This window comes from Mustela nivalis (genome assembly GCF_964662115.1).
Source record: "Mustela nivalis genome assembly, chromosome: 5".
In the NCBI taxonomy this organism is placed as follows: domain Eukaryota; kingdom Metazoa; phylum Chordata; class Mammalia; order Carnivora; family Mustelidae; genus Mustela; species Mustela nivalis.
This window is the reverse complement of record NC_139024.1, coordinates 90543464-90571192: the sequence shown is the minus strand read 5'-3', so window position 1 is coordinate 90571192 and position 27729 is coordinate 90543464. Positions and strand designations below refer to the sequence as shown.

Here is a 27729-nt window from a genome sequence, read left to right as displayed (position 1 = left end):
GCTTGTTCCATATAATTTCGAATCTATTATGGTTTACCTCCTTCTCTGTTTATGTGTACTGGTTGAAGCAGTTACATGGTATTCTAGTTTTAATAATTAAATAGTAAATAATTAAATTTTAAATAGTACTAACTATAGTTAGTTAAGTATAATATTTAAACTGTAACCCCATGTGGAATTGAGTCCCACATGGGGCTCTCTGCTCAACAGGAGCCCGCTTCTGCCTCTCCCTGCCACTCTCCCTGCTTGTACTCTGTCCCTCTCTGTCAAATAAGTAAATAAATAAAATCTTTAAAAATAACCAGATAATAAACTATAATCCAGTTTAGTGTGGTAGTTAAGGTATAATCCAGAATAGTGTACTATTTAAACTATAACGTAGTTTATTTTTTTAAAAATTTAATGTGTGTGTGTGTGTGTTTGTGTGTGTTCCAAAATTCATTCCTTATGCAGCATACCCAGTGCTCCATGCAATACTTACCCTCCATAATACTCACCGCCAGGCTCATCCATCCCCCAATGCCCCTCCTCTCCAAAACCCTCAGTTTGTTTCTCAGAGTCCATTGCCTCTCATGGTTTGTCTCCCTCCAATTTCCCCCAACTCACTTCTCCTCTCCCTCTCCCAGTGTCCTCCGTGTTATGACCTAGTTTATTACTTTAATTTCAACTTTAAAATTTTTCCAACATACACTTTTGTGTACTTGCAAACCTTGATGTGTTTAGACTTAAAAGTTGCTTATGAATAACTTCTATGTAAAATAGTTTAAAAGAAAACTTACAAATGGTTGTTTTTCTCCTAATTTCATATTTTAAATAAGAGTAACCAAAGAACTAGTTCCTTGTCAAGTTTGCTGTTCTTGTACAATAAATGCAGCCATTGTTTAATGGACATTTTTAAAACTTCGCAGGCTTATATTGATTGTGACTTGGTAATTCTTTAAAATATGTATATAAATAAAACTGAATTTTTTGAGTCATGAGATACTGATAATTATAACTTCATCATATTTTTTTTAAATTTTCCTTAATGGCCTTTGACTTACTATTCTAAAAAGAAAAGTTAAAATGAAACTCTAAGAAGTTAGGCACATCTTTTATCAATTTATATTACTTGTTTATATTTCGGATGTCTAAGACAGTGGAAGACTATTCACTAACAAAGAATAAGGAGATCATATGATGGGAAAATACAAAGTCATATATCTTACATTTATAGTATCCTGAATGTTAGCTGTATTTAGTTACAAATCCATTTCCTTTCAAACACTTGCTTAGTCCTCAGTCCTTAAGCTCTGTCTGCATGAAGCAGCTGGCTTGGATGTTTTGATCCAAACCATTTTTTTTTAAGATTTTATTTATTCCTTTGACAGGGACAGATCAGAAGTAGGCAGAGAGGAAGGCAGAGAGAGGAGGAAGCAGGCTCCCTGCCAAGCAGAGAGCCTGATGCAGGACTCGATCCCAGGACCCTGAGATCACAACCCGAGCCGAAGGCAGAGGCTTTAACCCACTGAGCCACCCAGGCGCCCCAAGATCCAAACCATTTTTATTTTGGCAATCATTTCATTGCCAGCAATGAAAATGTTTTGAAAGGCAAATAAATGTTTTTGTGGGTAGACATCTATACAATGTAAGGCTTGATTTAATGATCATAACATCCTGTATTCTGAATAAGAAATTAATAATCTTGGAGAGAAAGATAAATGGCTTGATGTTAAGCATCTATTATTTAGTACCAGTTTTTTGTACCTGAACATCTCTCAGTTTTTCCATATGAGTTAAAAGAGGTAATATATAGAAGACAAGAAGCACAAGATAGTACATTCAGTAAATGTTAACATTTTAAAAAAGAAGTATCAGTTTCTGCTTAAATATGGGTGATAACATGTGCTTATCTTCAACCATTCTGAAACCACACTAAAGGACAGCAAAGTAATTTAAAGAGACATAAACCTACAAAGACAAAATGGGTGAAGATTAAATAACAGATGAAATTTGTCAAAAAAAATTGTGGAAGCTTAAAGGTGGATATAAATGCCAGAAGTTTAAAGATTCTAAGAAAAATGAAACCTTGGAACCTGGAAAAATTAGAGAGGGCATGTATTACGTGGAGCACTGGGTGTGGTGCAAAAACAATGAATACTGTTACACTGAAAAGAAATAATAATTTTTTAAAAATCAGGATTGAAAGTACCTCTGAAAAAAGAAATCTTGGGATGGGTGAAAAGCAAGAGGATTTTTTGAAAGTATAAAGATCCCAGTCCCTGTCAAAGTCATATAGGCAGTCAACTATCCTTTATCCACTTGGCAAAAATAACATAGGTTTACACTCTGGAGAGGTTGAATAAAACAAACTCTGGTATTAGAGATAGGCACAAAGACCACAGATGTTCTAAAAAGAACCCAGAAAAACAGAAGGAAAAAAAATTCAGAGTGATGCAAGAAAACTTACCAGACATGAAGGACAAAATATATGAGTTATAGTATCCTTGTGAGTACCAAGAAAATAAATGTAGAGAGACCCTCACCAAGGCACTGCACCATGAAATTTCAGAATTTTAGGTATGAAAAGAAAAACATTAAAAGTTTCTCAGAGGAGGAAAAAAGGTCACAAAGCCTTAAGAATAGAAACAACAACAATAGCTAACTTCTCAACAATAATATTTTAAGCAGAAGACAGTGGAGCAATGCCTTTAAAATTCTGAAGGAAATGGTGGCTCAGTGGGTTAAAGCCTCTGTCTTTGGCTCAGGTCATGATCCCAGGGTCCTGGGTTCGAGCCCCGCTTCGGGCTCTCTGCTCAGCCAGGAGCCTGCTTCCTCCTCTCTCTCTCTGCCTGCCTCTCTGCCTACTTGTGATCTGTCTGTCAAATAAATAAATAAAAATCTTAAAAAAAAATTCTGAATGAAATGATTTTTAAGCTCAAATTCCATACCCCATTTGTTAACTGAATTTGAGGCTGGCTTAAATGAATTTTCAGAATACTAGATCTTTAAAATTTTATTTCCCCTAAACCCCTTCTCAGCAAACTACCAGATGTATTTTTCAACTATAGCCTTACCACAGGGTGAAGAAGAAAGGTATTGAAGTTTGAACTCATTCTAGTTTTCTAGTTTTCATTCTGCCTTTAAAAAAGAAAAAAAATCAATATTCTTTAGAGGAACATAACAGAATCCAGAGTCCTTGTAAGGTATCAATCACAGTATCTCAGCTAAAATTCCAGATTCCTTAAAATATGAAGTAACAGGCAAATATGACTCATACCCCAGAGAAAAGACAAATGTAAACTGACTCCAAAATGACCAGGTGTTGATATTAGCAGATGGGGTTTTTAAGGCAGCTGTTAAATCTATGCTCAAGAAAAGAAAAAATATCTACCAAAATAAGGATGTAAACTAAGATAGAGCAAGAAATGGGATCAAGAAATGAAAAATCGAAAAGGAATAGCTGAAGAGTTGGAGAACTCCAGATGAGATGTCTCTGAAGCAAAATAAAAACAATGAAACTGAAGGAAATCCTTATATGTTTCAAATCTCTCAAAGAGTTTGGGATGAAACAGTTTTAGGCTCACAGAAAAAGAAGCAAAGAAACAAATCAAGGAAATTATTAACTATAAGAAAATTCTTTTTATAAATTGTAAAAAAAAAATCATTCATAGCAGCCAAGCTATAATGATGTTTACACAATCTAAAAATATAAACCCTGGATATTAATTTTTAAATTAAATTTTGTAGATCAAGAGGGGAAGAAGGGGATGGTTAAATAAGAGGCAGCTGAGAATACTGTGTCTTCTTTATCTTCAGTAGTAGAATTGACAGTATTTATAGGTGAAAAATAAAGAAAAGAAGCATATTATAAGCTTCAGATATGGAGGTGAATAACAGAAAAACAAGCTAAACAAGTTGAAAGTGGTTGCCTCTTGAAGCAGAACCACTAGAAAGAAGTTTGGTAAGGTAGTCATGTCTGTCATTAAAAACTTAGAGTATAGTTTGACTTTTAATGTTATTTACATTTTAACTTAAATTTTAAAAATGTTTAAGCAAATTGAATATAACACAGTACAGTACCTGGTGCAAATTAGGTATTCAATAAATGATAACTATTGTTACTGCTAAGATTATTAATTCCCCTAGTAGTCATTAAAACCATTGGTTACCCATTTCAAATGGAAAAAAATATATTTATAAACTGAAAAATCTAGGGAAATAATTGATATATCTGATCTCACAGTTATGTGAATATGTGAGTAGTAGAGCTAGACCTGGAATCCAGATTTCCGAACTCCTGCTGCTTTCAGTCACAACATGGAGACTCAGAGAGAATTGGTGGCTGAGAAGTACAGTTGTAAGCAGAGCTTCCTTTCATCGTCTGACCTAGAATCTGGCCTGGTAAATAGTGAGTGGTCAACCAATGGATAGAAAGACAGACAAATAAATCTTGGGCCAGGGGACAGCCTAGCTTTTCATAACATGACTTTCAACAACTCTTGCCTTTTACTATTTATTTATTTACTATGTAGCCTCAAAAAGGTAAGATCCAGGGATTTAGTTAAAACCCAAAGGAAAAAGGTACAACAGAAGTGTGGTTAAAATGGAATATTTTCAGGATGTTAATAATTGTGAAACTTGCTATACTTTTAAGACCTTTTGGAACTTTAGAGAAAACTTATCTGCCGAATTTATGTGGGTCCCAGACAGATGCAGAGTTCATTGACTTCATCTAGCCCAATTCATTTATATCAAAGATGAGAAAACTGACAGTTGTCAAGGGGAAATGGGCTGCCAACATTTGACAAACATTTAAAAACTGCCTGTTAGGGAATGGTGGTCCTGGACCTGGAGATTTTATTCAAGGTGTAGTTGGGAAGTGAAAGTATTGAGTAACTGGGTGAGAAAGATAAAGTAGAAACTCATTGACAAGTATAATCAACATATTATAAACTGGGTATATGAGTTTCACACCTAGGTTAGGTAACAAACACTATTGTATGAAGATAATCACAGATTTTTTTTATAAAATTATTTTAAAACCTATATTTTATTTTATTTTTTTTAAAGATTTAATTTATTTATTTGACAGAGAGAGATCACAAGTAAGCAGAGAGGCAGGCAGAGAGAGAGAGGGGAGGAAGTAGGCTCCCTGCTGAGCAGAGAGCCCGATGCGGGACTCGATCCCAGGACCCTGAGATCATGACCTGAGCCGAAGGCAGCGGCTTAACCCACTGAGCCACCCAGGCACCCCTAAAACCTATATTTTAAAGAATAAAGTGCTGGGGCGCTTGGGTGGCTCAGTGGGTTAAGCCGCTGCCTTCGGCTCGGGTCATGATCTCAGGGTCCTGGGATCGAGTCCCGCATCGGGCTCTCTGCTCAGCAGGGAGCCTGCTTCGCTCTCTCTCTCTGCCTGCCTCTCTGCCTACTTGTGATTTCTCTCTGTCAAATAAATAAATGGAAAATCTTTAAAAAAAAAAAAGAGTAAAGTGCTGTATCCCATAAGGAATCAAGAATTTCTCATAATTTGACTATAATTCTGTATTAAGGCTCTCCAGAAAAAAACAGAACCAATAAGGGTGTGTGTGTGTGTGTGTGTGTGTGTGTGTGTGTGTGTGGAGGGGGTGTATATGGTTGGATAGATGGATAGTAGGTAGGTAGTAAGGAATTGGATTCCATGATTATGGAGGCTAAGGCGTCCCAAGTTCTGTAGTTAGCAAGTTGGAGACACAGGAGAGGTGAAATATAATTCCAGCCTGAGTTCAGCCTGAAAAACAGGAGATGTTCCATTTTAAGGTAGGCAGGAAGCATTCCATTCCCTTTTATTTGGCACTTAGGGGTTACATTTTTATTTAAGTTCAAGTTAGTTAACATACAGTGTAGTATTACTTTCAGGTATACAATATAGTGATTCAGCACTTCCATACAACACCCAGTGCTCATCACAACAAGTGCCCTCCTTAATCCCAACTCCTATTTCATCCATTCCCCCACCCACCTCCCCTCTGGTAACCATCAGTTTTCTTCTCTATAGTTAAGAGTCTATTTCCTGGTTTGCCTCTCTCTCTCTCTTTTTTCCCTTTGCGTGTTTGCTTTCTTTAGTAAGTTCAGCATATGAGTGAAATCATGTGGTATTTGTCTTTCTCTGACTGACTCATTTTGCTTAGTGTAATACTCTTTAGCTCTATCCATGCCATTGCACATGGCAAAGTTTCATTCTTATTTATGGCTGAGTAATGTTCCATTCTATGTATGTGCATGTATGTGTATAAGATTTTATATATATATATTTATATTATCTTTTTATCCATTCGTCAGTTGAAGGACACCTGGGCTCTTTCCATAATTTGGCTACTGTTGATAATGCTGCTGTAAACATCAGGGTGCATGTGTCCCTTTGAATTAGTATTTTGTATCCTTTGGTTAAATACCTAGTAGTGCAGTCTGATCATAGGGTAGTTCTATTTTTAACTTGTTGAAGAACCTCCATATTGTTATCCAGAGTAACCATACCAATTTGCATTCCCACCAACAGTGCAGGAAGATTCCCCTTTCTCCACATCCTGGACAACACCTGTTGTTTCTTATGTTGCTGATTTTAGTATTCTGATAGTTGTGAGGTGATAATGTTCTATTCAGTTCTTCAACTGATAGGTTGAGGTACACCCACATTTGGGAGGGCAGTCTACTTACTTTACCTATTCACATATTAATTTCATCCCAGAAATACCCTCATAATCACACCCAGAATAATGTTCAACCAAATGTCTGAGCACTTCATGGCCCAGTCAAGTTGACACATAAAATTAATCATTACATAGGATGCCTGGGTGGCTCGGTGGGTTAGGTGTCTGCCTTCAACTCAAGTCATGATCCTGGGGTCCTGGGATCAAGTCCCACATCAGGATCCTTACTCAGTAGGGAGCAAGCTGCTCCTGCTGCTCAAGCTGCTCCCCCTGCTTGCTGCTCTCCCTGCTTGTGCGTTCTCTCTCTCTCTTTGTCTAACAAGTGAATAAGTAAAATATTTTTTTAAAAAATTAATCATTAAAAATCACAGAAGTATGAAAATATAATTGGAATTATTAGAGTTTAACCGTAGAATAATATGAGGGGAAAAAATGAAATATAATGAGAATGAAGGTGTAGTGAAAATCTGTGAGTCAGTCAGGCTTTAAAGACCACACTGAAGTTAGATAATCATGACTTGTATAGATCCTGGAAAAAGAATTACGGGCATTATATTTGAGCAAGATCGTTTTAGCACTTAAATCTAGTTGCATCACAATTTGGAGACATTGAAATTTTGAAACCAGTATGCAAATAGCCCCACAAGCCTAGATTAGGGTGAATACTAAGTAGAGAGTAAATTCAAGACCATGAACAGAGTAAAACAAAACAACCAGATCAACAGAGGTTAGTGGAAAGGTAGCAAAGGGAGGAAAATAAAATGAGTTTGAATGTTAGTGTCATTAACAGCAATGAGAAATTAAAAAGAGATTTGCGGGATCAAAGATGAGGCATTTTAAGATGACATGTAAATTTTTTTTTTTTTAAGATTTTATTTATTTATTTGACAGACAGAAATCACAAGTAGGCAGAGAGAGAGAGGAAGAGAAGCAGGCTTCCCACTGAGCAGAGAGCCCGATGCGGGGCTCGATCCCAGGACCCTGGGATCATGACCTGGGCCAAAGGCAGAGGCTTAAACCCACTGAGCCATCCAGGCGCCCCGACATGTAAATTTTTAAGGACTTTATATCTAACTTCCAAATAAAGTGTCATAAAATATTTTAAAATGCAAACATGATGAGTTATGCAAAGGAAACTTTTGTCTTTTAAAGACTTTTATTTATTCATTTGACAAACAAGAGATCACAAGTAGGCAGTGAGGCAGGCAGAGAGAGAGGAAGGGAAGCAGGCTCCCTGCTGAGCAGAGAGCCCTATGCAAGGCTCGATCCCAGGACCCTGGGATCATGACCTGAGCCAAAGGCAGAGGCTTTAACCCACTGAGCCACCCAGGTGCCCCACTTTTGTCTTTTAAACAATTGTTATAAATTATATTATTTTTTGTTTACTTTGAAGAACAAATAATATTTATCAGAAAAAACATTCTGTACATGAGTTGGTGTTGTGGTAAAATAATAATGTCTTGTAGCACAGTATTTTACTAAGTTGCTAATAAATAACTCAAGGTTACATTACCATACCTTTATCCGTATAGTTAAGAAAATGAAGTTTGCACATTGAGATACCACCTTACACCAGTTAGAATGGCCAAAATTAGCAAGACAGGAAACAACGTATGTTGGAGAGGGTGTGGAGAAAGGGGAACCCTCTTACACTGTTGGTCGGAATGTAAGTTGGTGCAGCCACTTTGCAGAACAGTGTGGAAATTCCTCAAGAAATTAAAAATTAAGCTTCCCTATGACCCTGCAATTGCACTACTGGTATTTACCCCAAAGATACAGATGAAGTAAAAAGAAGGGCCATCTGTACCCCAATGTTTATGGCAGCAATGGCCACGGTTGCCAAACTGTGGAAAGAACCAAGATGTCCTTCAGTGGACGAATGGATAAGGAAGATGTGGTCCATATACACTATGGAGTATTATGCCTCCATCAGAAAGGATGAATACCCAACTTTTGTAGCAACATGGACAGGACTGGAAGAGATTATGCTGAGTGAAATAAGTCAAGCAGAGAGAGTCAATTATCATATGGTTTCACTTATTTGTGGAGCATAACAAATAAGATGGAGGACATGGGGAGATGCAGAGGAGATGGGAGTTGAGGGAAATTGGAAGGGGAGGTGAACCATGAGAGACTATGGACTCTGAAGAACAACCTGAAGGTTTTGAAGGGGCGGGGGGTGGGAGGTTGGGGGAGCCAGGTGGTGGGTATTATTGAGGGCACACATTGCATGGAGCACTGGGTGTGGTGCAAAAACAATGAATACTGTTACGCTGAAAAGAATTTAAAAAAAAAAAATGAAGTTTGTATTCTCATTCTACTAGTGATTTGTCTTGAAATATTTTTGTGCCCCATTATTTCTTGCATATTTTATATCACAATTCAATGTATATTATTTTCATTATAAATAAAAAATTGTGAAGTATACCATTATTTCATGTTATTCTACTTACTACCAGAAATATTTAACATACAACAATGAGTAATGAAGTAAGTACAACTTCCATTTAGTTTCAAAGATTGAGAAGTTGAGGGATTGCATAAAATATAGAATCAATTTTTTTTAACACTGAAGTTATTAGGAATATTTTATGATTTTGGTTTCCTGACATGAGAATTGCTTTCACATGAAAGACACCAAATCTGAGCTCAGCTTTCTGTGGAACTGGACTGACAAGCTGCTAATCTGTTTTTTAAGCTTTTTAAGCTTTATATTGTTAAAGAGGAGTTTCTTTATTTTCGGGTAGACATGGACAAAAATTTCTAGAAGGAAGCCAGTGCAGAATACACACGTTTACAGTGTGATCACTGCAATTAGCTGATAAAATTGCTCGCCTCACTCTGTAGAGAAGAGGTCAGAGTTCGGGAGGGCTAATTTTAGAGCATGAGGCACATTGAGGCAGGTAGCCTTGGTGAAGTAACACAGTGATCGCATTCAGTCCTAAGGAATCACTTCTTGAAAGTCCAGGGCATATTAGGAGAATTCCAGCAGTGCCAGTGCTAGTAAGGGCACGAAGTTAGGTGAAGGAAATTAGTGCATCAGATAGATGAAAACTAAAGTTAAGTTTTCCTGAAAATTATGACCACATTTAAATGTCTAACTCTCCTATGTCTTTATTTTCCATTTTCTGTTTTTTCCTGGTCAATGTGTTTGTAAACTGACATTTTGAAGAGGATTATAAATACAGATGATTTATGGATATGTAGTATTTGTAAACAATTAGTTGGGAAAACTCTTCTGGGATATATACTTCTGATCCTTTCTTAACATAGTGAAATTACTTCTCTCTGTATAGTACTTTACAGTTGTCAAATCTTCACCATCCCTCATGAAAGAAAATACAAAGTTACTTGACAAGGCTGTCTCCTGGTTCCCTGTATACATCCACACATTTAAATGGATACTGGGCCCATGTTCTTCTCCACATTGATTGTGTGTATTTTATACTGTGATAAAAATGTTTTTATTAAAAAAAAAAGTATTTCCCCGACACTATTCCAGTTTTTAGAAAAATATGTTCACATTTTTCCTGCTGAAAACTTTTAGTTTCTGAGTAGATACATCATCTTTTTAAAACCTTTCCCCCATGATTTCTTTTCAAATGGCTCACAGTTAAATTTAAATTTCTATATTTAGGTAGAATTATGTTTATATACCAACCACCAGTATCCAGGAAATTCAGTGGTAAGGCTGACACATAGGGAGTTTATAGTCTATTTTGTAGTCTGTGTATTTAGACAAGGTTTGAAGCTTACTTAGCAAAATCGCTTAAACATTTGAGCAGAATTTCTTAAGAACAAATGCACTATTTGATTCCTTATAATTGTTAAGATAACAGTATGTCACTTTTTAGTTTTCAGGAATATGTTAGATTTATTCCTTTCAAAGAAGAATGCATTTAGGAACCTTTATATGTAAATATTACCTTTATATGTAAATATTTTTATAATATTGGACAGAGATGGTGTGGTGCAATCACCACGGTTTGATCAAATTTGGAAGAAGTTACAGGCACATATTTGTAGTGTTTTCTCCAGCATCTTTATTTTTTTCATCTGGACGTATTTTATGTTCCTTCCAACTAATCAAAATAAGAAACCGATTTTGCCTTTGCCAAAAAAATAGAACTATCATTTTTCACATTCTTTTATTTTCCAGGTCATTTTCAAGTAAGATTGTGTTTCTAGGACTTCTGAATTCCAGAAAAATCTCAACTTTGTAGATATAAGGGCCCAGATGAACATTGCAGGGGGAATCTAACTTTTCATGCAGTATGTTTTGTGTTGTGCATTCCAGATACAGTTAACTTTTTGTGTGCATGTGATTAGTGTGGAAAGAAATTAATGCAGTCCAGTATTATGATTTATGGACTGAATCCTTTGCCCACTGAAGACTTGCCAAAACTAAAACTGTTTTTTTTCCTTTGGATATTAGAAACAGCTACTGTTTTTGTTGATCTTTTAAAGTTCTGAATGGGCCTATTTCAAATCATACCAGCATGGGAGCTCAGATTAATAATATACTTATTCAACTAGTGATACTGAGTGAAACCATTGCTCACATGGATATGAGGATAAAATTTCATAAGATTATTTTCAGGTGCATTAATGCATTTCTGGAAGCTGCACATGATTTTTCCTTTGCATGAAAGAAATCAAGGATTTCTGTTTATTGTATCAGTTACAGGTGAGCTTATTTAATTGCTCTTTTTTTTTTTTTAACTTTCAAACATAAGACATTTCACTTTTTAAAGCAGTAATGTGATTGCCAGATTATTCCCAAAGGTTTTTTTTTTTTTTTCAGTTTCCTTAACTGTTTTTTTTTTTTTTTTTAAACTTTTTATTTTTTATAAACATATATTTTTATCCCCAGGGGTACAGGTCTGTGAATCACCAGGTTTACACACTTCACAGCACTCACCAAAGCACATACCCTCCCCAATGTCCGTAATCCCACCCCCTTCTCCCAAACCCCCTCCCCCCAGCAACCCTCAGTTTGTTTTGTGAGATTAAGAGTCACTTATGGTTTGTCTCCCTCCCAATCCCATCTTGTTTCATTTATTCTTCTCCTACCCACTTAAGCCTCCATGTTGCATCACCACTTCCTCATATCAGGGAGATCATATGATAGTTGTCTTTCTCTGCTTGACTTATTTCGCTAAGCATGATACGCTCTAGTTCCATCCATGTTGTCGCAAATGGCAAGATTTCATTTCTTTTGATGGCTGCATAGTATTCCATTGTGTATATATACCACATCTTCTTGATCCATTCATCTGTTGATGGACATCTAGGTTCTTTCCATAGTTTGGCTATTGTGGACATTGCTGCTATAAACATTCGGGTGCATGTGCCCCTTTGGATCACTACATTTGTATCTTTAGGGTAAATACCCAATAGTGCAATTGCTGGGTCATAGGGCAGTTCTATTTTCAACATTCTGAGGAACCTCCATGCTGTTTTCCAGAGTGGCTGCACCAGCTTGCATTCCCACCAACAGTGTAGGAGGGTTCCCCTTTCTCCACATCCTCGCCAGCATCTGTCATTTCCTGACTTGTTGATTTTAGCCATTCTGACTGGTGTGAGGTGATATCTCATTGTGGTTTTGATTTGTATTTCCCTGATGCCGAGTGATATGGAGCACTTTTTCATGTGTCTGTTGGCCATCTGGATGTCTTCTTTGCAGAAATGTCTGTTCATGTCCTCTGCCCATTTCTTGATTGGATTATTTGTTCTTTGGGTGTTGAGTTTGCTAAGTTCTTTATAGATTCTGGACACTAGTCCTTTATCTGATATGTCGTTTGCAAATATCTTCTCCCATTCTGTCAGTTGTCTTTTGATTTTGTTAACTGTTTCCTTTACTGTGCAAAAGCTTTTGATCTTGATGAAATCCCAATAGTTCATTTTTTCCCTTGCTTCCCTTGCCTTTTGCGTTGTTCCTAGGAAGATGTTGCTGCGGCAGAGGTCGAAGAGGTTGCTGCCTGTGTTCTCCTCAAGGATTTTGATGGATTCCTTTCGCACATTGAGGTCCTTCATCCATTTTGAGTCTATTTTTGTGTGTGGTGTAAGGAAATGGTCCAATTTCATTTTTCTGCATGTGGCTGTCCAATTTTCCCAGCACCATTTATTGAAGAGGCTGTCTTTTTTCCATTGGAAATTCTTTCCTGCTTTGTCGAAGATGAGTTGACCATAGATTTGAGGGTCTATTTCTGGGCTCTCTATTCTGTTCCATTGATCTATGTGTCTGTTTTTGTGCCAGTACCATGCTGTCTTGATGATGACAGCTTTGTAATAGAGCTTGAAGTCCGGAATTGTGATGCCACCCACGTTGGCTTTCTTTTTCAATATCCCTTTGGCTATTCGAGGTCTTTTCTGGTTCCATATAAATTTTAGCATTATTTGTTCCATTTCTTTGAAAAAGATGGATGGTACTTTGATAGGAATTGCATTAAATGTGTAGATTGCTTTAGGTAGCATAGACATTTTCACAATATTTATTCTTCCAATCCAGGAGCATGGAACATTTTTCCATTTCTTTGTGTCTTCCTCAATTTCTTTCATGAGTACTTTATAGTTTTCTGAGTATAGATTCTGTGTCTCTTTGGTTAGGTTTATTCCTAGGTATCTTATGGTTTTGGATGCAATTGTAAATGGGATTGACTCCTTAATATCTCTTTCTTCTGTCTTGCTGTTGGTGTAGAGAAATGCAACTGATTTCTGTGCATTGATTTTATATCCTGACACTTTACTGAATTCCTGTATAAGTTCTAGTAGTTTTGGAGTGGAGTCTTTTGGGTTTTCCACATATAGTATCATATCATCTGCGAAGAGTGATAATTTGACTTCTTCTTTGCCGATTTGGATGCCTTTAATTTCCTTTTGTTGTCTGATTGCTGAGGCTAGGACCTCTAGTACTATGTTGAATAGCAGTGGTGATAATGGACATCCCTGCCGTGTTCCTGACCTTAGTGGAAAAGCTTTCAGTTTTTCTCCATTGAGAATGATATTTGCGGTGGGTTTTTCATAGATGTCTTTGATGATATTGAGGTATGTGCCCTCTATCCCTACACTTTGAAGAGTTTTGATCAGGAAGGGATGCTGTACTTTGTCAAATGCTTTTTCAGCATCTATTGAAAGTATCATATGGTTCTTGTTCTTTCTTTTATTGATGTGTTGTATCACATTGACTGATTTGCGGATGTTGAACCAACCTTGCAGCCCTGGAATAAATCCCACTTGGTCGTGGTGAATAATCTTTTTAATGTACTGTTGAATCCTATTGGCTAGTATTTTGTTGAGTATTTTCGCATCTGTGTTCATCAAGGATATCGGTCTATAGCTCTCTTTTTTGGTGGGATCCTTGTCTGGTTTTGGGATCAAGGTGATGCTGGCCTCATAAAATGAGTTTGGAAGTTTTCCTTCCATTTCTATTTTTTGGAACAGTTTCAGGAGAATAGGAATTAGTTCTTCTTTAAATGCTTGGTAGAATTCCCCCGGGAAGCCATCTGGCCCTGGGCTTTTGTTTGTTTGGAGATTTTTAATGACTATTTCAATCTCCTTACTGGTTATGGGTCTGTTCAGGCTTTCTATTTCTTCCTGGTTCAGTTGTGGTAGTTTATATGTTTCTAGGAATGCATCCATTTCTTCCAGATTGTCAAATTTATTGCCGTAGAGTTGCTCATAGTATGTTCTTATAATAGTTTGTATTTCTTTGGTGTTAGTTGTGATCTCTCCTCTTTCATTCATGATTTTATTTATTTCGGTCCTTTCTCTTTTCTTTTTGATAAGTCTGGCCAGGGGTTTATCAATTTTATTAATTCTTTCAAAGAACCAGCTCCTAGTTTCGTTGATTTGTTCTATTGTTTTTTTGGTTTCTATTTCATTGATTTCTGCTCTGATCTTTATGATTTCTCTTCTCCTGCTGGGCTTAGGGTTTCTTTTTTGTTCTTTCTCTAGCTCCTTTAGGTGTAGGGTTAGGTTGTGTACCTGAGACCTTTCTTGTTTCTTGAGAAAGGCTTGTACCGCTATATATTTTCCTCTCAGGACTGCCTTTGTTGTGTCCCACAGATTTTGAACCGTTGTATTTTCATTATCATTTGTTTCCATGATTTTTTTCAATTCTTCTTTAATTTCCCGGTTGACCCATTCATTCTTTAGAAGGATACTGTTTAGTCTCCATGTATTTGGGTTCTTTCCAAACTTCCTTTTGTGGTTGAGTTCTAGCTTTAGAGCATTGTGGTCTGAAAATATGCAGGGAATGATCCCAATCTTTTGATACCGGTTGAGTCCTGATTTAGGACCGAGGATGTGATCTATTCTGGAGAATGTTCCATGTGCACTAGAGAAGAATGTGTATTCTGTTGCTTTGGGATGAAATGTTCTGAATATATCTGTGATGTCCATCTGGTCCAGTGTGTCGTTTAAGGCCTTTATTTCCTTGCTGATCTTTTGCTTGGATGACCTGTCCATTTCAGTGAGGGGAGTGTTAAAGTCCCCTACTATTATTGTATTGTTGTTGATGTGTTTCTTTGATTTTGTTATTAATTGGTTTATATAGTTGGCTGCTCCCACGTTGGGGGCATAGATATTTAAAATTGTTAAATCTTCTTGTTGGACAGACCCTTTGAGTATGATATAGTGTCCTTCCTCATCTCTTATTATAGTCTTTGACTTAAAATCTAATTGATCTGATATAAGGATTGCCACTCCTGCTTTCTTCTGATGTCCATTAGCATGGTAAATTCTTTTCCACCCCCTCACTTTAAATCTGGAGGTGTCTTCGGGCTTAAAATGAGTTTCTTGGAGGCAACATATAGATGGGTTTTGTTTTTTTATCCATTCTGATACCCTGTGTCTTTTGACAGGGGCATTTAGCCCATTCACATTCAGGGTAACTATTGAGAGATATGAATTTAGTGCCATTGTATTGCCTGTAAGGTGACTGTTATTGTATATGGTCTCTGTTCCTTTCTGATCTACCACTTGTAGGCTCTCTCTTTGCTTAGAGGACCCCTTTCAATATTTCCTGTAGAGCTGGTTTGGTATTTGCAAATTCTTTCAGTTGTTGTTTGTCCTGGAAGCTTTTAATCTCTCCTTCTATTTTCAATGATAGCCTAGCTGGATATTGTATTCTGGGCTGCATGTTTTTCTCGTTTAGTGCTCTAAAAATATCATGCCAGCTCTTTCTGGCCTGCCAGGTCTCTGTGGATAAGTCAGCTGCCAATCTAATATTTTTACCATTGTATGTTACAGACTTCTTTTCCCGGGCTGCTTTCAGGATTTTCTCTTTGTCACTGAGACTTGTAAATTTTACTATTAGGTGACGGGGTGTGGGCCTATTCTTATTGATTTTGAGGGGCGTTCTCTGAACCTCCTGAATTTTGATGCTCGTTCCCTTTGCCATATTGGGGAAATTCTCCCCAATAATTCTCTCCCGTATACCTTCTGCTCCCCTCTCTCTTTCTTCTTCTTCTGGAATCCCAATTATTCTAATGTTGTTTCGTCTTATGGTGTCACTTAATTCTCGAATTCTCCCCTCGTGGTCCAGTAGCTGTTTGTCCCTCTTTTGCTCAGCTTCTTTATTCTCTGTCATTTGGTCTTCTATATCACTAATTCTTTCTTCTGCCTCATTTATCCTAGCAGTTAGAGCCTCCATTTTTGATTGCACCTCATTAATAGCTTTTTTGATTTCAACTTGGTTAGATTTTAGTTCTTTTATTTCTCCAGAAAGGGCTTTTATATCTCTCGAGAGGGTTTCTCTAATATCTTCCATGCCTTTTTCGAGCCCGGCTAGAACCTTGAGAATTGTCATTCTGAACTCTAGATCTGACATATTACCGATGTCTGTATTGATTAGGTCCCTAGCCTTCGGTACTGCCTCTTGTTCTTTTTTTTGCGTTGAATTTTTACGTCTTGTCATTTTGGCCAGATAAGAGTAAATGAAGGGGCAAGTAAAATACTAAAAGGGTGGCAACAACCCCAGAAAAATATGCTTTAACTAAATTAGAAGAGATCCAAAATCGTGAGTGGGGAGAAAGGGGATAAAAAGAGGTTCAAAAAGAAAGAAAGAAAAAAAAAGAAAAGAAAAAAAAAATTTTTTTTTTAAAAAAGAAAACACCTTTCAGAAAGCGGTTGTTTTTCTGTTTCCCAAAGGTTTTTAACGCTTAGTATATTTATCTCTCTTGAGACATCATGACTGTAGTATATTTAATTTAGATTATGGAGGAAAAAAAATTCTAAATTCTCTTTGTTGTTAGTTACAGCAAGCTGCTGAAGTTTCTCAGCTCCGGGGAGCAAGGGTAATCTCTGCCGAAGATCTTCTGTTTCTGATGCGCAAGGATAAGGTAATATACAGCATTTTCATTGTATTAACATGCCATGTTTGGTATTCAGTTATGCTTATTTAAGGAACTGTATCCTTGTTATATGGCTTTCAAATTGGAATGCAACTATTAAACTGATGTTTTATTCTTCATAGTTTGCATAGAATGATTTGCTCTAAGAGAATAGATTCTTGTTCAAACAGCACCAGAGCACTGACCTAGAACTATGCTACCAACTAATTCTCACTTACCATTCTGTATCTCTTTCAACATTTTCATAGCTACATAATATTCACTGAGTATCAATCGTATGCTTTGTTCAGATAAGTGAGATAGAACTGAATGGCATATTTATTTTTCTTCTAATTCTATACAAGATTACAAGCTTTCCCAGGGTTTGTTTCAAGGTTTATTCTGTGATATACCATTTATAGGAAGAGTCTATAGAGATGAGTCTTTCAGATGCATCAATATAATAATGTCCAGAGTTTTTATGGTAAAGTTTTACCTTTCTTACTCTTTGAACTCTGGTAATTAAAATATTTAGGGTGGTATTTACCTGTCTAATTTTGTCCTATCTCCCATGAGTAGCTAGTTGAAAATAGGAAAATTTTTTGAGCTCTGTGCTCATGGTGTCTGCGTTTTCTGTAGTACATTGTACTTTAATAAAATAATTTCCTATAAATCTGAACAAATATATTTTATAATGTTTTACATGTTTTTAGTAGTGTCATCTAAATGTTACATGTACAAAAACTAGCAGAGTTAACTGGTAGCTATTGTCCCCAATGAGCAGGGCTTGGTTTCTGATGGTCCATTTTTCTCTTCTTGATTGTTTTTCCCTGGCCTCTTCATTATACATATACCCATTCCTCTTCTACCAATTTAGTATGCTTGTGGCTGGTTTTTTGGTTTTTTGTTTTGTTTTTTTTGGGGGGGGGGTGGGTGTTTTTTCAATCAGAAGACATCTGTCCACCTTTTGGATAGCCTTGTTAACATCCTTTCCAATATCCAATTCCTTTATATTTGTGAAATATTTTAATTCTAATTGATTGAAGGTCAACTTAAACTTAGATATAGTATTTTCCCTTCTTTAGACAGTAAGATTCAGAGACCTACAAACCACACCGTGACCAATCTAATATTAAATTGTATAAATTCTTACTTCATTAACTCTTTGTATGAGGAATATAAAGGAAGAGAAGAGAAATGTCTTCACTATTGAGAAGCTATAATCTGGTTTAGGAAACCTGTCTGATTTAGTTGAAGAAGCAGAATTTCAAAGTTGTGTCATTAGTCGAGAGGCTGAAGGATTTGTTGAAGTAGAGGTGTCTGAGACTCATGCAGTTGTATGTAGAATGGACCAAATGCAAAGGAACTCGCCAAGACGCTGGTTCAGTAACCAATGCAAAATATGGTGGGCACTGGAAGTGGATAGGAAGGTGGATTTCAGAGAGATAGTAAGGAGTACAAATATGCAGGATTTGGTGACTTCATTATACTTGGAGGGACCAAGCAGTAATAGGCACAGGGCAGCAGTGGTGCTGTGAGGAAGGAGCTAGTACTGATAGAAACTGAGGACCTGGAGCCAAGGTCCTTCATGAAGGCCCCTAGAGAACAGCGGAGTTAGTATTAGTACTTTACGGAGTATGTCCAGTCTTTCATGACAGAGTTAAAGAGGCTAGCACAAAAAATAGTCCACATTGACACTTTCTCCTGCCTTTTAAAGTCTGCATTTAAAATCATAGTGAAACTATGGGAATATACACTAACTGACAGGGCCCCTCTACTGTCCAGTAGGACTCTTAACCAGAATCCTTTCATCAGCTGAGAACATAGATGTAATATGAGAGCTGCCAGAGTTCTCCTTTTCTCTTGAAAATAATAATTGTATTTGTATGCCGACATCTTCTAAACAAAATTAAAGTAGTTTATAGAGATGTAATATAAGACAAAATAAAATCTGAAGTATTGAATGCAATCAGAGCAACAAAAAAAAGAAGGGTAGCAGAAGAACTGTTTACAGGTGTGTTGTTTTTCTCTCTTAATTCTAGTTTATATTCATGCAGTATTTATTGACTGTCTGCTGTCTCACTCTAGGCACCTTCACTCTTTCTTTCATTTATTCATCCCAGTGGTACTATATGGTAGGCACTTTACTTAAAATCGTAAATAAAGAAACTGAATTCCAATGCTAATGTTCTACCTCTGGCCCGGCTAAGCTCTAGTTGTAAAGCTATTTTTAACCTGTTTACCTGTATATAAAATGGAGATGATTTTATTTGTCTGTATTTCAGGGTTGATCAAATAAGGTGCTTGTAAAAGAGCTTTGTAAAATGTACTATGTTTCAGCCGTAATTAGGAATATCAAACCTGAAGGTCAGGAACCAAGTTATAATACATCCCAAGTGTAAGCACACAACAAATTACAGAGTATTATCAGTTACGTTTAAAGTTAAGCAGTATTAAGGTCTTCTAATAAACCTAAGGAAAACTAAAGAAAAAAATAAAATAAATAAATAAAAACAAAGAAAAAAATGTCAAAAAAAAACAAAAAAAACCCTAGAGAAAACCATCAGGACCCATCTATCATTCATCAGCTTTGAGTCCCATTGAAACATATTTCTCAGATTATTGAATGTTTTTCAGAAATATAAAACATAAACCAACTCCTCTAAAAACAATTAAAACATTTCCAGAGATTAAAAAATAATAAAAAGGAAAGTTGTTTGGCTTTTTTAAAGCAGTTGTTATAAAATCCTTGTCTAGATGTTTATAAATCACTATAGTTATTTTAGTTTGGAGAGTGTGATATCACAGTCTTCAGGAAGAATTTAAACTTTTTGTAAGACAAAAAAAAAAAACAATCATTGTAATTCTGGAACATTTGGATACTTACAAATGAAAAGTGCCTTCAAAAATGTTTTTTAGCTTTTATGTTTAATATGATGACATCTGTTACTCCATAGTTTTATGGTAAGAATTGCTGTATTTTTCCCAGTGATCCTAGAATATAAGTTTATTAAATTTAATTATCATAGTATTCTGCAAACAGTAAAGTGAATGTAATGTATACGATTTCTTATTTCATATTTTCAACAGAAAAAGCTTAGAAGACTGCTAAAGTACATGTTTTTCCGAGACTACAAATCCAAGATTGTCAAGGGTATAGATGAGGATGACCTTCTGGAAGGTAACCCAAAAAACACTGAGAGCAATGTGACATGCGTGATGGATGACACACTGATAAATTGTTAGTGTGGACTTTTCCATCACAGTGAAATATATGTGCTTCTGTTAAATAATGTAGCTTAGAAATTATCCAAGGAGCTATTTAGTTGGCAGCTAAATCTTGTGATTTTCTATTTACATGGCTTCATAGTAATCTGCTATGTCAGTTCTTTTAATCATATGGCCTGTTTTTTATCAGAATGTCATGAAACTGAGAAAATCATGTTGATTCAAAACATAATTGATCTTAGCAAGCAAAGTTTTTCTGTTGTGGGTATAGGAAGCCAGAACTGTTATTATAGATCTCTGAAATTCACATATGGGTTTTTCTTAATTTATTATAGAAAGTATCTGATATGCAGTATGATGTAAAATCACCTCATTTTGGTGTGTTATTACTGTGCTATTTGAAATCTTACCAACAGCCCAACACAGGGTAAAAAATTTTCCTTATCTGATTTTCCAACTCAATTCCATTTCAGAATATTTAGAAAAAGATATTAATGTTGTAGAATCAAGCAGTGCTAAGCTGAAAACAGAAATGTGCTAAACGATACTTACTGAGTCAAAATAAATACATGCTATAAAATAACTCATGTATTTGTGTTGAATGTAGTCACTACATAGTGGTTATGCCATTGCTAATAAATACATTGATAAATAAACAAACTCTTTTGGATTGAGAACTTCAGAAAACTGCTCAAAACCCACTGAAGAGTTAATAAATCTTGGAAGTAAAGTTAGATTTACATAACTTCAATAAATAAGTAAGTGTAATTACCATGCAAAAAACAAACAAATTCATATCATATGTTTCATCAGTGTTGCCTATTTAATATTCCTGCAATTCTCAGAGAATTTAATTTCTGATAAGTAGTTCTCCAGTTGAATTTACATGCTTCCTTTTTTGAAGAGCATAAAGAATACAGAATTGAATTCCTGTCTTTCCTAGTTCTCTGCTTTCTCTCTATGTGAACTTGAGTATCATTTTTCTCGTAAGTCAAAAATTATACCACTCACCATAGTGGAGTTCTTATGAGAGTTTAACATAATGTATGAAAATCACATGATACATCCCTGAGATTGAATAAATGATAGCTTTTAATACCAAACTCAGAACATAAGAAGCTCAGAGTGGTGAGACTAGTATTCAGTTGTACTAGCAATATCATATGTGTCTGATGCCCTCTCCTCCTTATTTATTTCAAATCTCATCTCTTTAATTTCATTTAAATTTTCTAGTTTTTTGTATCACATAAAGTTTTAAAATAGTTGATATAACTTAATAAGATAAAGTACTCCAGTAAAATGTATCTAATACTGAGAATGGCCATATGAGGATAGATTTTTTTTCCCCAGTAAAACACATTTTACTGGTGAAAGCTTTAAAAAGTAATGGCATGAAGTCTCTATAAGTTGTCGTTAAGGGAATACAGCAAATGAAGAAGTACATATTTAAGGAAATCCAAATCTCATTAAGAACAGTGAGAGTCTGTTTTATTTGAGCCATGACCTGCTCCCATTACCCCTCCTCTTTCCTCCCGGAACCTCAGCTCAGAATGGTGGAAGCATTACTCTGAGCAAGTGTTTCCAAGAACACTGGACACATGATTCTTTCAGCTACCAGTCTAGGACAAGAGTTTCCCCCCAGGAGGTTGGCATCTCTCATCTCCTCTGGCTCCATGTTGCAGAAGCTTTATTCCATGCAGGCACAGTTAAAAGGACCAGAGTTTCCACCCATTCTCTCTTCATAGGAAAGCTCTAACCCAGACATGACAGGCTAAGAATACTGGGTCCTGATTGCCCCAACCTAGCTTGAAGTAAAGCTCCACACCAGAAGGGAGAAGCCCAGAAGACAGTGGACTGTCATCCCTGCCTAGCTCTCCACATATAGATCTAGGAATCTTTTTAGTAAAAGCCAGTACAGTGATACAGAGGTTCAGCCCCGAGGGAGAGATAGGCTTTGATAAGAGAGAGCTTGGCAGCTTTTTCTATGAGGACTGACATTTTAGAACAGAGCATGTGGAATTTCATACCTAAGGGTGCTATAAAAATACTATGGAAATCCTGATTGTGAGTAATTAAGGGGAAGCTGGAAGCTACGTTATACTAGGACAACAAATAAAACAGGATGTCAGCTAAAGGTTTGACAGAGGAAACAAATGGAAGAGACAGCTAAGAAGAATCTTTCTGGGGTCAGAGCAAAATGTAAAGGCTGGTAATATCTGGACTCTGCAAAGGGGCCTGACGTCATTCAGACCAATCTGTGGAACATGCCCAAGAGTATTATCAAAAACAATAGAGCAATCAGCCAGAAGTCAGTGGAAGCTAACAGCTGTGTGTGATACCCCATGTGGAATCAAACCAGCCAGAAACTTAATGGAGAGATCAGGAAAAATGACAGTCAAAGAGAAACTGACTAACACTACGGTATCCCTGGTGACTGAGGAGACCAATTGCATGCTCACATTTGTGCTCTCTGGGAAACAACTTCAGAGGCCATGTGCTATGAGGTAAAAAGATTTTATTGAACCAGTCTATCCAAATCACTAATCAAATAAACAACCAAACAAGCAAATAATGACAACAGGCCCCAGGAAGAAAAGGGAATTACTATTTAGAGTTACTACAAAATAAAATACCCATTTTCACCAACGATAACCACCAAATACTAGACCAGAAAAAAAAAAAAAAAAAAGTGTGAGCCATTAAAAATGAACAAAAAGCAGACAACACAAACTGCCTTTGAGGGGGCCAAGATGTTGGACTTACAACACAAAAACTTCACAGCAGCAGTCATAAAAGCGTTCAAAGAATAAAGGAAACCATTTTTAAGGAACAAAAGGAAGGTATGATTATAATGTCTCACAAAATAGAAAATATCAATTAAGAGATATTAAGGATTAAGAGAAATTAAGAAATTGTTCTGATGAACACTGTGTATTGTGTGGAAGTGTTGAATCACTATATTGTATACCTGACACTAATATTATACTGAATGTTAACTAACTAAATTTTAATAAATAATAAAATAAAACTTTAAAAAAGTTTAATAACTTTTACAAACTTTAAAAAAGAATAAAATATAGAGACCAATCATAAAAAAGAAACAATTGAGAATTCTGGGGTTGGAATGCACAATGACTAAAATGAAAAATTCAGTAAAGAGTCTCAGTAGTACCTTTGAAGTGAGAAGAAAGAATCTGATCTTGAAGACAGATTGTTAAAGATTATGCCATCTGAAAAACAAAAAAACAGAATGAAGATAAATTAACAGAGAAATCTGAGGCATCATTATATAAGCCAACATATACATAATGGGACTACCAGAAGGAATGAAAATGATACAAAGGAGCAGAAAAAAATCTTCAAAGAGATAATGATTGAAACTTCTCTACTTTGATCAAAATCATTATATCCAAGCAGGTCAGCCAGCTCCAATTAGGATAATCACATAGAGATCCACATTCACACATATTCTTCTAAAAATGTAAGAAGACTAAGACAAAGAGAAAATCACAAAAGCCGCAAGAGAAATGCACCTCTTCACATCCAGTCAAGCTCCAGCAATATTAACAGCTGATTTCTCATTAACAATATAGATTTAAAAAACAATATATATATATATATATATATATATATATATATATATATATATGTCAGAATAGCCATAGAATGACATATTCAAATTGAAACATATCCAGCAAAACTATCTTTTAAAAGTGAAGACAAAATGAAATATATTCCCACATAAATAAGAACTGGGTGAATTTCTTGGTAGCAAATCCATATTAAGAAATATGAAAGTGGGGCACCTGAGTGGCTCAGTTGTTAAGCATCTGCTTTCATCTCAGGTCATGGTCCCAGAGTCCTGGGACCAAGCCCCACACTGGGCTCCTAGCTCAGCAGGAAGCCTGCTTCTCCTTCTCCCACTCCCCCAATTTGTGTTCCCTCTCTTGCTGTGCCTCTGTCAATAAATAAAATGAAATCTTACACACACACACATACAAAATAAAAAAATAGGAAAGTTAGTTCTTATGGCTCAAGTAACTGGCACCAGACAATAATTTCATTCCATACACATACACATACACACACATACATATAGACACACACACAAAAGTACCTGTAAAGGTAATCATGTAAGTAAAATAGACAATATAATTGCATCTTTTTCCCTTTCTTCTCTTAACTGATTTAAAAAACCATGTATGAAACAATATAATAATTGTAATGTTAAGTCTATAACAGGTAGATATACACATGTAGATACATGAATTATATATTACAGTATATTTGACAGTAATAACATAAGTTAGGTGGGTGGAAACAAAGCTGTGTTGGAGGAAGAAGTGGCACAAGATGGCTTCTCCAATTACAGAAAGAAATGAAAAGAAACAAATGGTAAATACAATAGTTAATATAACCAATTCTATAAATACCTGCTTTTTATCCTTTGAAAACACAAACTACTGAAACTGAATCAAGAAGAAATAGAAAATGTGTGTACACCTATGGCAAGTAAATTCTTTGAATTAATAATATTAAGACTTCCCCAAAGATAAACCCAGGGCTAAATGACCTCATGATGGATTCTACTACATGTTTAAAGCACAATTAACACCAATCTTTTCCAGCTCATTTTACAAGGCCAGTATTATGCTAATATGAAAACCAGACAAAGACAAAAAGAAAACTAAAGACTAATACATTGCTTCTCTGTATTCCTGATGCTGTACTTTCCATCTCTATGACTTACTTGTTTTGTAACTGGAAGTTTCTCTTATGCTCCTTTATGTATTTCACCAGTTTCCTCACCCCACCTCCCCTTTGGCAACCATCTGTTCGTTCTCTGAATTTAAGAGTCTGTTTTTTCATTTGTCCTTTTTTTTCTTTGGTTGTTTCTTAAATTCTACATATGAGTGAAATCATGAGATACATGCCTTTCTCTTTCTGAAGTACTTCAGTTAGCATTATATACTCTGGGTCCATACATTTTGTTGCAAATGGCAAGATCTTGTTTTGTGTCTGTGTATGTGGCTAAGTAATATTCCATTGTGTTTGTGTATGTGTGTCTGTGTGTGTCCATCTTCTTTATCCATTCATCTATTGACGGACACTTTGGTTGTTTCCATAATTTGGTTATTATAAATAATGCTGTAAAAAAACATCTAGTTGCATTTATCATTTTGAATTAGTGTTTTTATTTTCTTTGGGTAAATACCCAGTAGTGGAATTACTGGATCATATGATAATTCTACTTTCATATTTTTGAGAAACCTCCATACCTTCTTCCATACTGGCTGCACCAGTTTCCATTCCTACCAACAATGCACAAGGGATTTTTTGTTTTTGTTTTTGTTTCTTTTTTTCTCCACATCTCACAGGTCTCACCAACACTTGTTACTTCTCGCCTTTTTTTAATCTGGCCATTCTCACGGGAGTAAGGTGATATCTCAATGTGGTTTTGCTTTGCATTTTCCTGATTTGTGATGTTGAGCATCATTTCACATGTCTATTGGCCATCTGTATATCTTCTTTAAAAAATATCTATTCGAGTCCTCTGGCTATTTTTGATCAGATTATTTGGGGGGTTTGTTATTGAATTATGTAAGTTCTTCATATATTTTAGATATTAAGCTCTTAGCAGATATATCATTTACAAATATCTTTTGCCATTCAGGAGGATGCTATAACATCTTCTTTAATATAGATGTGAAAATCCCTAACAGAATATTCAGTAAACCAAATCCAGCAACATCTAAAAAGGGTTAGGGTTAGGGTTAGGGTAAACCCCATGACCAAATGGGGTTTATCCCACGAATGGAAGATTGGTTTAAATTTAGAAAATACTTTGTATAATACATCATAAAGGTCATAAATCACATGATCATCTCAGTAAATGTAGGAAAATTATTTGAAAAAAATTCAAAAGTCTTTAATGAGAGGAATGCTAAAAAAACCGAGATGGGAACTTTCTCAACTTGGTAAAGGTCATTGCTATGAATGGAATGTTTGTATCCTCCCAGAATTGGTATTTTGCAGCCCAGTCCCCAACATGATGGTATTTTGAGGTAGAGCCTTTGGAAAGCAATTAAGTCATGAGAGAGGGGCCTTCATGAATGGGATTTGTGCCCTTCTAAGAAGAGACACAGGAGAGTTTGCTTTTGCTTTCTGCCATATGAGGATAGGAGAAGACAGTCCATCTGCAAATCAGGAAGCAGGCTCTCATTAGATACCAAGTGTGCCAGCACCTAATCTTGAATTTTCCAGCCTCTAGAATTGTGAGAAATAAGTATTTGTTTTAAGCCATCCCATCTGTGATATATTTAAATATTTATTATTGTCTGTGCTGTAAATAGACCAGGACAGCCATTTATGGAAAACCCATAGTTCATATCATACTTAATTGTGAAAAATTGGATGCTTTCACCCTAAGATATTTGGATTTTCTTTACCTGGTATCTGCACATGTATTTTATCACTTAAAAAAAAATAATTTATTTTTTTCTCCCTAACCCACACTGATATTAATGCATTAAACTATTAATTGCCTATTATAATATTATACTCCTTCTTGATCTTTTGCAATAATTTTTAAAGTTATGTTTTGCTTCTAGATAAGTATGGTAGTTTTACCCCTTAAGAGAAAAGGTGTAAGATCTTGTCCTTTTATGCTTCAAATACATTGCCACAATAAAATACATAATATTCTCTCCTTTTAATTTCAGATCTCAGTCTTGATGTTTTTTATCTAAGTGTTTTTATTTATTTTCTGAATTAGGCTTGCTATAGCAGGATTCTTTTTCTTTTCTTTTTTCTTGTTTTTTATTATGTTAAGTTACGTCATTAGTTTTTGATGTCGTGTTCCAAGAGTCATTGTTTGCGTATAACACCCAGTGCTCCATGCAATTCATGCCCTCCTTAAGAGCAGAGATGCCCTTCAACAGAAGAATGGGTAAAGAAGATGTGCTCCATATATACAGCATGCTTTTTCTAAATATGTGAGGACTCTTTTTTTTTTTTTTTTTAAGGAATTTTAACAGTCCCTTTGCAGTTACTATGTTGATTGACAATTTGGTGTTTTATTGTCTCAACTTTACTCATGACATGAGTAAATGATTTAATTCTGCTTATGCTTTTGTTTCAGATGCAAAGATTCTCCCTTTAAAGACTATTTTGAGAGAACTCCCAATTCTGAATTTCACATGTAGTATTCGATACATGTAGTGATTAGTGTTGATGTAAACCTGTTAAGCACATTTTGTTCCTTCCCTTATGTTCATGAAGACAAACTGAGTGGCAGCAATAATGCGAACAAAAGACAGAAGATCGCCCAAGACTTTCTCAACTCTATTGACCAAACAGGAGAACTCCTGGCAATGTTTGAAGATGATGAGATCGATGAAGTTAAGCAAGAAAGAATGGAGGTATGGTACACTCTTCTCCTTCTTATGTAATAGAAAACCTACTGCAGTGCTTATGCTATGTGGTTCTATTATGTTCTT

At 35.8% G+C, this 27729-nt stretch overlaps 1 protein-coding gene across 7 annotated transcripts in view; it reads left to right on the top strand.

Moving 5' to 3' along the window:
• Positions 1-27729, top strand: part of SUPT3H (SPT3 homolog, SAGA and STAGA complex component) — a 574965-nt gene that overhangs the window by 364895 nt on the left and 182341 nt on the right. For all 7 annotated transcript variants that reach the window (XM_082733219.1, XM_082733218.1, XM_082733217.1 and 4 more), the window contains 3 exons: positions 16925-17011; positions 20093-20183; positions 27512-27651. In XM_082733219.1, the coding sequence (XP_082589345.1) occupies positions 16925-17011; positions 20093-20183; positions 27512-27651 (318 nt within the window). The remainder of the gene's footprint in view (positions 1-16924; positions 17012-20092; positions 20184-27511; positions 27652-27729) is intronic.